The sequence below is a fragment of the Lynx canadensis genome, chromosome B1 (genome assembly GCF_007474595.2).
Source record: "Lynx canadensis isolate LIC74 chromosome B1, mLynCan4.pri.v2, whole genome shotgun sequence".
NCBI classification, from domain to species: domain Eukaryota; kingdom Metazoa; phylum Chordata; class Mammalia; order Carnivora; family Felidae; genus Lynx; species Lynx canadensis.
The window spans coordinates 50,391,826-50,404,349 of NC_044306.2; the positions used below are offsets into that span (position 1 = coordinate 50,391,826).

Sequence of the window (12,524 nt, forward strand, 5' to 3'; positions counted from 1 at the left end):
AATTATACCTTGACTGATACATGTTTCTCTGCAGTTACCTGAAAACAAAATACTCTTTTCCCCCAAAAGATGCTCATTGCTTTCCTTGCCGGCTCCTTGACCTTGAAGAGATGAGACTTTTAAGGGTATTTTTATTTTCTGCCCCTCTTCTTTTTTTCCCTTGAGCCTCTTCTTCCTTGTGAGATCTTGGAAGTATTTTTACTTCTGCTTACCTTCATCTCACCTGTCTACAACTCTTTTACTTTGTATAGTTTAGAAATTTATTAAAATTTCTTTTATGATATAGTCTTTGTTTCAGGAGTCTTTATCATACAAGTTATACATTCCTAGACATTTGGTTATTATTTAAATGTGTATTATATAATAGAAACTGGAAGTTTCATTGCTTACAGTATTATCCTTTCTCTTCATCTTCCCTATTACCACATCTTTTATTCTGGTTTGTTTTTTCTTAGTTAGAACCTTTTCTTAATTATTTTTCTTAGTTGGGATGCCTGAAAAAATACATTCTCTGAATTTTTACATATTTACAAATTTTTTTCTCATACCAAAATGTAAGCTTTGTTGGTACAGAATTATTTTATCTTTGTCATCTGAGAATGTTCTTCAACACACACTCTGTCTCTCTTTCTCTCTTTTTAAAGTACAAAAGATGAAGAGTCCAATGAGGAGCTGATTCTTTAACTTTTATAAGTTACTTGCTTTTAATTTTATTTTTATTTTTTTAGAAAGAGACAGAGCATACACAGGAGACAGGGACAGGGGAAAAAAGAGAATCTTAAGCAGGTTCCATGCTCAACCTGACGTGGGGCTCAATCCCACCTCCCTGGGATCATGACCTGAGCCAAAATCACCAGCTGTGTGCTCAACTGACTGAGCCACCCAGTGGCCCCCTAGGTTACTTGCTTTTTAGAGCTGAATGTGATCCAGTATCCATGAACTTTTATCCTTAAAACCTTCTTAAGCTCAGATTTCTTATGCTTTAAGTTTTTTGAGTATAGTTGATACACAATGTACATAATTTCAGGTATACAACATAGTGATTCAGCATCTCTTAATGTTATGCTATGCTCACCACAAGTGTAGCTACCACCTGTCACCAAACAGTGCTTTTGCAATATCATTAACTATAATCCATATGCTGTACCTTTTATTCCCATGACTTATTCATCACAAAATAGGAAGCTTGTATCCCACTTTCCTCCCATTTTGCTTATTTATCCCTTCACCTCCCTTCCCTCTGGCAACCATCAGTTTGTTTTCTGTTATTTATAGGTCTGATTCTGATTTTTCTTTGTTCACTTATTTTTTAGATTCCATACATGAGTGAAATCATATGGCATGTGTCTTTTTCAATCTGACTCATATCTGACTCTCTGGGTCAATCCATGTTTTCTCAGATGGCAAGATTCCATTCTTTTTTATGGCTGAGTAATATTGCATTGTATGTGTATGCCACATTTTCTTTATCCATTCATTTATCAGTGGACACTTAGGTTGCTTCCATATTTTGTCTATTCTAAATGATGCTGTAATAAACATAGGGGTGCATATATATTTTTGATTTATTGTTTTTTATTTTATTTGGGCAAATACTCAGTAGTGGAAGTACTAAATCATAAGGTATTTCTATTTTTAGTTTTTTAAGAAACCTCCATGCTGTTTTCCATAGTGGCTGCATGATTTTTACATTCTCACCAGCAACGTAAGAAGGTTCATTTTCTCCACATCTTGTCAGTACTTGTTATTTTCTGTTTTTTTTTTTTTTTATAATGGCCTTTCTAATGGCTATGATCTTAATATACATCTTTATTTAATTATTAAACTCATTTTTAAAACAAGGTATAAAAAAAATCTGTTTTCTATGTAGAGGGGGCTTTGTGACAATGAGCCTGAAAGTAGAGAACTCATAACACCGTACTTGCTTGCTTTTTTTTTTTTTTTAATTTTTTTTTTTTCAACGTTTATTTATTTTTGGGACAGAGAGAGAGCATGAACGGGGGAGGGGCAGAGAGAGAGGGAGACACAGAATCGGAAACAGGCTCCAGGCTCTGAGCCATCAGCCCAGAGCCCGACGCGGGGCTCGAACTCACGGACCGCGAGATCGTGACCTGGCTGAAGTCGGACGCTTAACTGACTGCGCCACCCAGGCGCCCCGCTTTTTTAGAATGTTTTAGTTCTATTTTATTTTATTTTATTTTATTTTATTTTATTTTATTTATGTTTTTTTCTTTTTAACTTAGAGAACACACAAGCAGAGGAGGGGCAGAGAGAAAGGGTGAGAGAGAGAGAATTCCAAGCAGGCTCTGTACTGTCGGTGTGGAGCCTGATGCAGGGCTTGAACTCATGAACCGTGAAATCATGACCTGAGAGATGCTTAACCGACTGAGCCACCCAGGTGCCCCTAGAATATTTTAGTTCTACTGAATATTTTAAGCCCATTTATATCTATAATATGAATGACATAAACGCAGTGATTTGCAGTTACACAAGTCTGTATCAGTGACTTTATATCAGTTTCCTCACTTGTGAAATGACAATCTTTGGTGATTTACTTCTGAGATTGTCTGATTCAGTTGTACCGTGGTCCTCATACTTGCATAATAAAGGTCAGTCAGGATTGTTGTGAGGCATTTACCAGCCCTCTGAAGATTGTGGAAGGATTCCCTTTCTGGTCTATATATTCCTCACGTATACATGTAAAAGGCCGTCAGTAAAGGTCTATTTAATCCCTAAGCATACCTCATAGTCTCCTTTAACTGTTCCTTCTCCCCAAAATCTTTCCTCCACGGATTCTCACACTTCTCTTCACACTTTGGTTTGGTGGAAGTCTTATTCTAATCTTCAGCTAACAGCTGAGATCTCACTCTAAGAAGTCTTCCCAGTTCTCTGTAGCCTAAAATAATCTCTAAATTGTTACTCTCAGAAACCTTGTATTTTTAGTCTTATCACATTATGCATGTTATTATAGAGGTAGGGGTGTGTGTGTGTGTATAATTTTTATTTGACCTTCTCCTATAGTTTAATATGCTCCCTGCATTACTGGGGTCTTATCTTACTGTTATGATTTTATGCCTATCTCAGGGCAAGTAGGTATTTAGTGTATTTTTTTAATGTCTATTTATTTGAGAGAGAGAGAGAGAGAACGAGCAGGGGAGGGGCAGAGAGAGAGGGAGACACAGAATCTGAAGCAGGCCCCAGGCTCTGAGCTGTCAGCACAGAGCCCGACGTGGGGCTTGAACTCAGAAACCGTGAGATCATGACCTGAACCGAAGTCAGACACTTGACCGACTGAGTAACCCAGGGGCCTCAGAATTTAACATATTTTAACTGGATTTGAGCAAGAATGAAAAGTGTATATTGACCATTAATCAGTTTTGTGGCTTAGTTTTGATATTTTTACAATCAGCAGCATTTTCAGTAGGTTTTCTTTGTACTTCTGTTTTTTTTTAGGACAGGTATTTTTTAAGTCAGCAAGAAAATTAACCACAACAGGAACTTCATTAAAGCTACAATTCAGGATATGCAAATATGAAAGGTTTCTAACTTTACCCTCTACATTTCGCATATATCATTAGTCACTGTTAGACACTTTGGTCTTGCTTAATATAATTCAGTGCTGAGTGTGTATTTTAGTGTGAGAGTTTTGACATCAACATTTTTAACTTTCGTGTAATTTATAATCTTAACTTTGAGTTAATGGAAATTGTTGCCTCTTTAGATTGTGGTTTGAAACTGCTAATAAGTCCAGTCAGTAATACATGATCTTTAGCTTCTAAACCATGAATAGTAGATTTCATTTTTTGTTAAAATCTATGTCTAAATTGAAAGGGGTCGAAGGGTCTGAATGGTGAATAAAAGCAGTAGAATGCTAATCAGAAGATAGAAGTACTAGACTCACTCTATTAATTTACATTGTGTTCAGTAATCTAAAGCAACATGCGTATTAGTCTCCTTTTTAAATTGGTAATAACAGCCCCTGCGACTTGAGAGTTTGTGAAGTGCTTCATGACCACCATTTAAAAAAATGTGTTAACTTCTATAGCTCTTCGAGGTAGTAATCAATCATCCCTGTTTTATAGATGCAGACATTGAGACTTAGAGAAATTAAGTCACTCAAGGTTTGGCTAGTAGTTAAATAAGTACTAAAATACATGGAAGTAGACCCCAGAATTTATTCCACAGTTAAAACCTTTAGCTGCAATCATGGTTTTTTTGCTTTAGAGGATTCTACATAAATGCACTGATACTGTTATCAAAAAGTTGTCTTGAGGGGTGCCTGGTGGCTTAGTCAGTTAAGCATCCAACTTCAGCTCAGGTCATTATGTCAGGTTCGTGGGTTCGAGCCCCACGTCAGACTCTTCACTGACAGCTCAGAGCCTGGAGCCTGCTTCAAATTCTGTGTCTCTCTATCTGCCCCTCCCTGCTGTGCACACACTCTCTCTCTCTCAAAAATAAACATTTTTTTTTTAAAGGCTTGAATGTCACAATAATATATATGTTCCGTCACAAGTTTAAATGTTTCCCTGGGTGATGTCTGATAACAGATTAAATTTCAGGGGTATGATTTTCATTACTTTTTCCAAGGTAATAATTTTGAAAGCTATCAATATTTTTTTATTTTTAAAATTTTGCTTCAAACCAAGGTTTCACTTAAAATTACAAAATAATTTTTAAAACGTGGCTACTTAATGTTGACTGTTAATATCTTTACGATATGTAATTAAAATTTTTATTCAACATTTGATTACCAAGTGTTTCTGAATTTTCTGTCTTTATTCTACAGAATGATAAATAACGCTGATCATCTCTAGAAAGGATATTGATTCACCTCATGTAAAGTATGCTCAGTTCCTTTCCAGTGGTGTAAGTATCTAGTCCTTTTCTTAATTTTATCTCTTAATTGTTTTAATAAAGTGAAGAAATCATTATGATTATGATCCAGAAATGACAGCAGTCATTTGTAGAGTTGAAAGAATTTTTTCATAATTATGTGGAAATAATATTTCTCTTCTGTTTTCAACTTTGAAGTCTGACATTAATTTTCAACTTGAAACTACTCTACTAATTATTTCAAACTGTTTTATAGCCTAGAAACTTCCAAAATAGATGGCTAGCTACTATTCGATTCCTTGTGACAAGCAGAATATCGGAAGCATGTTACTTTAACACTGCCTTTGTATGCAGACTCCTAAGCACCTTAGCCATTTTCCTTTACCTACTGGAGATAATGTAGTTAAGTCTATTAGCTAATGTCATTGGTAGCCTTTCTTTGGAGTCAGGCAAAAAATACAAATTGAGATGGTGGTATTATGTTGAGAGTTGTTTTTTTTTTTTTGTGCTAGGATATGAACTGTAACCACTAGTTCATATTAAATAGGCCTCTGAATAAAACTATTCCGGGAATTTCAGATATTAGAGAAGATAAAGTATCTATTAGCTCGTTAAGTGCATCTTTGAAGTCTAATGCAGAGTGCCTTTAGCATAAGTATTTTCTAAAATTTGGTGTAGTCTATGTTTCGATTAAATTCCTTCCGTTTTGTTTGACAGTTCTCTAATCCAGTAAGTAGACATTAACATAGATTTTCTTTATTATTTAGGTTTTTCATTAAAGTTTTTTCCTGTCTCATTGACTCTATCACATATCGAAAAGTCTCTGGAATAGGCCCAAGTGATGTAAACTGTAGCCTGAATTTTTGGTAAATAGCTATCTTTGGGAAATGGCAAGGCACTGCATTGCTTTGGGACTTAATTTTTTTTTTTTAATGATATAATTGCTGATAGCTATTTTTAATAGCCATTAGAATGTAAGCATCATGAGGTGAGGAGTTTTTGCTTGATTAGTTCCTTGTTGCATCCTTTCTTCCTTGTATAAGGTCTGACACATAGGGCATATTCAGTAAATGTTAGTTGAATGAATGATTTTTCTCGAAATGGTGTCCAGATCTCTGATTCCATACCTAATTTATATTTCCTTCTATAAACTTGCATGTTTTTACTTGAATTTGTTTCCCCAAACATGTATGAGGTGGCTACAATAAAAAATGTCATCTTAATGATAATTTAAAAGTAATTATTGTAAAGTGTGATTGGCACAGTGAAATATAATTTTGTTTCTCTCAAAGTCTTTTTATATATGAAAGAACTTTTTTATACTGCTGTCTTTTTTATACTGCTTTTTTATACTTTTTTTATTGTTTTGCTTTAGTCAGTTCTCCTATTGGTTTGAATTATAGAATCATCTTAACATACTCAATCCCCAGTAAATCTTCATTTCTTACTTATTCTCACTTCCTGTCATTTTTAAACTTTAAGACTTCCACTCCTTTGATGGCAATAATAATTATGAAAGAGGTTAATGTGCCATAAATACTAAGAAGGGCCTGAGTACATCTTTAGTTGAATATTATGATTAGAATGTGTTAGATCATCATGTGGTAAATACCATGTATGCAAAACAAAAGTAACTTATGACTAGATCATATTTTGCTTACTCATTCTAGATGAAAAGATAGCAGAATCAAACTGAAGAAAATGCTGTTATTTAATAAAATCTTATTAACTGTTAATGCTTTACAAGCAAGGTAGTAATGTCATTTTTGCACAGGTGATTTCAAGATTAATCATTTGTGGATGGTTTAACCTTCTTTGCTTTATATGTTTGTAGAATTTAGGTTTTTTTTTTAAATATTTTTTTTTAACGTTTATTTATTTTTGAGACAGAGAGAGACAGAGCATGAACGGGGGAGGGTCAGAGAGAGAGGGAGACACAGAATCCGAAACAGGCTCCAGGCTCTGAGCTGTCAGCACAGAGCCTGACGCAGAGCTCAAACTCACGGACCGTGAGATCATGACCTGAGCCAAAGTCGGACGTTTAACCAACTGAGCCACTCAGGCGCCCCTGTAGAATTTAGTTTAAGAAAGTGTTCTGGACCTCATGGTTATCTAAGAAGGGTTTAGGTGCATATCCAAGTAGGGATAAAATTTATTATAAAATAGGTTTACTATTATGGTCTGATACAGTATAGTCTTTTAGAGTATCCGTTTATGAACTGAGCCATAATTCCTGAATTTAATTGTTCTTTTCTGCTTTAAACATTGTGTTACTGCAGTGTCAAAATTCTTCTCACATCATTTTCAATTATTGTTGGCCTGAGTCTGCATTCAGATTAGTAATTTAAAGTGAAAGATACTCCTTATCCTGTGAATAGTATTTGTGCTACAGAAGAAAATTAATTCAGTTTTTACACATTATCTTTTTTTCTGCTTATAAAAGAATTGCTGGTATTGTGGACATAGATGAACTTTGTAGGTCATTTACTGCCATAATTTCAGGATTACGTGCTTTAGGTAAATTATAAGAAACAAAGTGTAGAAATGACAGAATGTAACTTTGTTAATGTTAATGCACATTGAAATACTATTCTTGATATCTAAGAAAACTTCTAATCTTGGCATTTTCTCAGTGAAACATAGTACCTTCAGTGTTATGTGTAGGATTTGATCTTGCTCATCATGCCATTGTTATTCTACTCTATAGTGATCATACCTTCCATTCTAGCAATTGTAGATCTTTTTACGTTAGGTATATCTTTGTACTAGGGACCTCTCCTGGTGCAAGGCCCAAACATCTAATTTAAACAAACTTTGGAAGAAATTTAAGCTCTTACATCACATACAGTAAGAGCAGAGATATAGCAGGGTCTCAGGAATTGCTAGAACAAAGAATATGAACACTGCAGAGCTTTCCCTTTTGCTCTGCATTTCCTGCTATGTCTGCTTTATTCTGCTACAAAGTGGCTTCTTCCAGAAGGTGAAGAATGTACCAAACTAATGTCTTCCTGCAACTGAGCACAGTTAGAGTGACTGTCCATCTTCCTGCTGGTCTAACCTAAATATTTTGATGAAAGCAAGACTTGACTTCCTTGTGTACCTACCCCTGTGATTGGAAACAGTGAGGCATTCTAGGCAGACAAAATAATACACATTATCTCCTTTTCTGGCTGTTACCTCCTTTTATGGCTTTTGGGATAAAAGTGTTTCCCATAGTCAGTTAATCTGAAATTACCTAAAATACTAAATTGTTTTAGATTCTGTGTGAATTGTTAGTTTTGATATTTCCAATACAAGCTTTAGGATGGATTCTTTTCAGTAATTGGTTAAATTCACATAAAATTTATTTTAGCTTTGTGCTAACATACAGACTGCTGCTCCATACAGAGAAAGGTTTGAAGAATTATATACAGATACTATTGTATTGATTGATTTTTTTTTTTTTTTTTTTTTGGTCCATATAATAAAACAGTTCTTGAAGTCTCATTTAAGTAAGGTCAGTTTTGGGGGCACCTGGGTGGCTTAGTTGGTTGGGTGTCTGACTTCGGCTCAGGTCATGATCTCACAGTTTGTGAGTTTGAGTCCCACCTCAGGCTCCATGCTGACAGCTTGGAGCCTGGAACCTGCTTCGGATTGGGTGTCTCCTCTCTCTCTGCCCTTCCCCTGATTGCACTCTGTCTCTGTCTCTGTCTCTGGCTCTGTCTCTGTCTCTGAATTAAAAAATAAAAAAAATTTAAATTAAGGTCAGTTTTGGGGTGCCTGGGTGGTTCAGTCAGTTAAGTGTCCAACTTCAGCTCAGGTCATGATCTCGCAGTTCACGAGTTTGTGCCCTGTCAGGCTCTGTGCTGACAGCTCAGAGCCTAGAGCCTTCTTCGGATTCTGTGTCTCCCTCTCTCTCTCTGCCTCTCCCTCACTCATAATGTCTCTCTCTCTGTCTCTCTCTCTGAAAGATAAATAAAACAGTAAAAAAATTTTAAGTAAGGTCAGTTTATAAAGTATTTGAAAGCATTAAGACTGATGTTAGCAAAAGACAGGCCTACTTTATTTACAAGAGAAAAGAATGGTGTATGGAAACCTCAGCCTATCAAATCAGTAAATTAAGGCGTCAGTTTTTTGGATTACTAAAGGGATTGGGCAGTCAATCTTTTATTTTTTAATTTAATTTTTAATTTTATTTCCAGTATAGTTAACATGTAGTGTTATATTAGTTGCAGATGTACAATATAGTGATACAATTATATACTCAGTGCTCATCATGATAATTGATGACAGGATTACTCTTAATCCTCTTCGCCTATTTCACCCATCCCTCACCAGCCTTCCCCTTGGTAACCATCAGTTTGTTCTCTATAGTTAAGAGTTTGTTTTTTGCTTTGTCCCTTTTTTCTCTGCTCACTTGTTTTCTTCCTTAAATTCCACATATGAGTGAAATCATATGTATTTGTCTTTCTCTGACTGACTCATTTCACGTAGCGTTGTACTTTCTAGTTCTATCCATATTGTTGCAAATGGCAAGATTTCATTATTTTTATGGCTGAATAATATTCCATTGTATATCTATACCACATCTTTTTTATCCATTCATCTGTCAGTGGATACTTGGGCCACTTCCATAAGTTGATTATTGTAAATAATGCTGCAGTAAACATAGGGGCTCATCTATCTTTTTGAAATAGTTTTTTGTTTTCTTTGGGTAAATACCCAGTAGTAAAATTACTGCATCATAGGGTAGTTCTATTTTCAAATTTTTGAGGAACCTCCATACTGTTTTCCACAGTGGCTGCGCCAGTTTGCATTCCCACCAGTAGTGCACGAGGGTTCCTTTTTCTCCACATCCTCACCAACACTTCTTGTTTCTTGTGGTTTTGATTTTAGTCATTCTGACAGGTGTGAGGTGAGATCTTGTAGTTGTTTTTTTTTTGGTTTTTTTTTTTAAGTTTTTTGAGAGACAGAGTGTCGGCAGGTGGTGGGGGGGGGGGGAGGGACAGAGAGACACAGAATCTGAAGCAGGCTCCAGGCTCCAAGCTGTCAGCACAGAGCCCAACACGGGGCTCGAACACATGAACCGTGAGATCATGACCTGAGCCTAACAGAGACGCTTAACTGACTCACAGGTGCCCCTAGGGATCTTGTAGTTTTGATTGGCATTTCCCTGATAGTGATGTTGACCATCTTTTCGTGTGTCTGATGACCATCTGTATGTCTTTTTTTTTTTTTTAACGTTTATTTTTGAGACAGAGAGAGACAGAGCATGAATGGGGGAGGGTCAGAGAGAGGGAGACACACAATCCGAAACAGGCTCCAGGCTCTGAGCCGTCAGCACAGAGCCTGATGAGGGGCTCGAACTCATGGACCGCGAGATCATGACCTGAGCCGAAGTCGGCCGCTTAACCGACTGAGCCACCCAGGTGCCCCAAGTATGTCTTTAGAAAAATGTCTGTTCGAAAAAAAAAATGGAAAAATATTCCATGCTCCTAGATAGTTAGAACAAATATTGTTAAAATGTTAATTCTACCCAAAGCAATCTACATATTCAATGCAATACCTATCAAAATAACACCAGCATTCTTCACAGAGCCAGAACAAACAATCCTAAAATTTGTATGGAACCAGAAAAGACCCTGAATAGCCAAAGCAATCTTAAAAAGAAAACCAAAGCAGGAGGCATCACCATCCCAGACTTTAAGCTGTATTACAAAGCTGTAATCATCAAGAAAGTATGGTACTAGCACAAAAACAGACACTCAGATATGGAACAGAATAGAGAACCCAGAAATGGACCCACAAACGTTTGGCCAGCTAATCTTTGACAAAGCAGGAAAGAATATCCAATGGAAAAAAGACAGTCTTTTCAGCAAGTGGTGCTGGGAAAACCAGACAGCAACATGCAGAAAAATGAACCTGGACCACTTTCTTACACCATACATAAAAATAAACTCAAAACGGATGAAAGACCTAACTGTAAGACAGAAAGCCATCAAAACCCTAGAGGAGAAAGCAGGCAAAAACCTCTTCGACCTTGGCTACAACAACTTCTTACTCAAAAAGTCTCCACCTCCGGAGGCAAGGGAAACAAAAGCAAAAATGAACTATCGGGACCTCATCAAGATAAAAAGCTTCTGCACAACAAAGGAAACAATCAGCAAAACTAAAAGGCAACGGATGTAATGGGAGACGGTATTTGCAAACAACATATCAGATAAAGGGTTAGTATCCAAAATCTATGAAGAACTTATCAAACTCAACATCCAAAAAACAAACAATCCAGTGAAAAAATGGGCAAAAGACACAAATAGACACTTTTCCAAAGAAGACATCCAGATGGCCAACCGACACATGAAAAAATGCTCAACATCACTCATCATCAGGGAAATACAAATCAAAACCACAATGAGATATCACCTCACACACCTGTCAGAATGGCTAACATTAACAACTCAGGCAACAACAGATGTTGGTGAGGATGCAGAGAAAGAGGATCTCTTTTTCACTGCTGGTGGGAATGCAAACTGGTGCAGTCACTCTGGAAAACAATGTGGAGGTTCCTCAAAAAACTAAAAATAGAACTACCCCATGACTCAGCAATTGCACTACTAGGTATTTATCCAAGAGATACAGGTATGCTGTTTCAAAGGGGCACATGTGCACCCCAGTGTTTATAGTAGCACTATCAACAATAGCCAAAGTATAGAAAGAGCCCAAATGTCCATCGATGGATGAATGGATAAAGAAGATGTGGTATGTATATGTATATACACACACATACCACGCGTACATACATACATACATGCATACATGCATACATACATACATACATACATACATACATACAATAGAGTATTACTCGGGAATCAAAAAGAATGAAATCTTGCCATTTGCAACTATGTGAATGGAGCTAGAGGGCATTATGCTAAGCAAAACTAGTCAGATAATCATAGGACTTCCTCATGTGAGGACTTTAAGATACAGAACAGATGAACATAAGGGAAGGGAAGCAAAAATAATATAAAAACAGGGTGGGGGACAAAACATAAGAGACTCTTAACTATAGAGAACAAACAGAGGGTTGCTGGAGGGGTTGTGGGATGGGGATGATCCAAATGGGTAAGGGGCACTAAGGAATCTATTCCTGAAATCATTGTTGCACTATATGCTAGCTAACTTGGATGTAAATTAAAAAAATAAACTTAAAAATATAAAAACAAAGTCACTGTTATAGAAAATACAACAGAGAAAAAATGATAGTTAAAAACAGTTGAATGTTAATATATATAAAATAACACATATTACCTTTATGACATATAATAAATCTTTTACATAATGTAAAAAAAAGAAAAATGTTCTTGTCTTCTCATTTGTTAATTGGATTGTTTTTTTGGTGTTGTATAAATTCTTCATATATATATATATAGTTAATATAATTTATTGTCAAATTGGCTAACATACAGTGTGTAAAGCGTGCTCTTGGTTTTTGGGGTAGATTCCCGTGGTTAATCGTTTGCATACAACACCCACCCAGTGCTCATCCCAACAAGTACCCTCCTCCAGGCCCATCACCCATTTTCCCCTTTCTCCCACCCCTCCATCAACCCTCAGTTTGTTCTCTGTATTTAAGAGTTTCTTATGGCTTGTCTCCTTCCCTCTCTGTTTGTAACTATATTTTTTTCCCTTTCCCTTCTCCCATGGTCTTC

At 36.3% G+C, this 12,524-nt stretch overlaps 1 protein-coding gene across 8 annotated transcripts in view; it reads left to right on the forward strand.

The window, feature by feature from the left end:
• HMBOX1 (homeobox containing 1) overlaps window positions 1-12,524 on the forward strand; it is a 196,402-nt gene that overhangs the window by 70,272 nt on the left and 113,606 nt on the right. For all 8 annotated transcript variants that reach the window (XM_030312693.2, XM_032592873.1, XM_032592874.1 and 5 more), the window contains one exon: window positions 4,787-4,866. In XM_030312693.2, coding sequence (XP_030168553.1) covers window positions 4,844-4,866 — 23 coding nt within the window. In that variant the 5' untranslated portion in view covers window positions 4,787-4,843. The remainder of the gene's footprint in view (window positions 1-4,786; window positions 4,867-12,524) is intronic.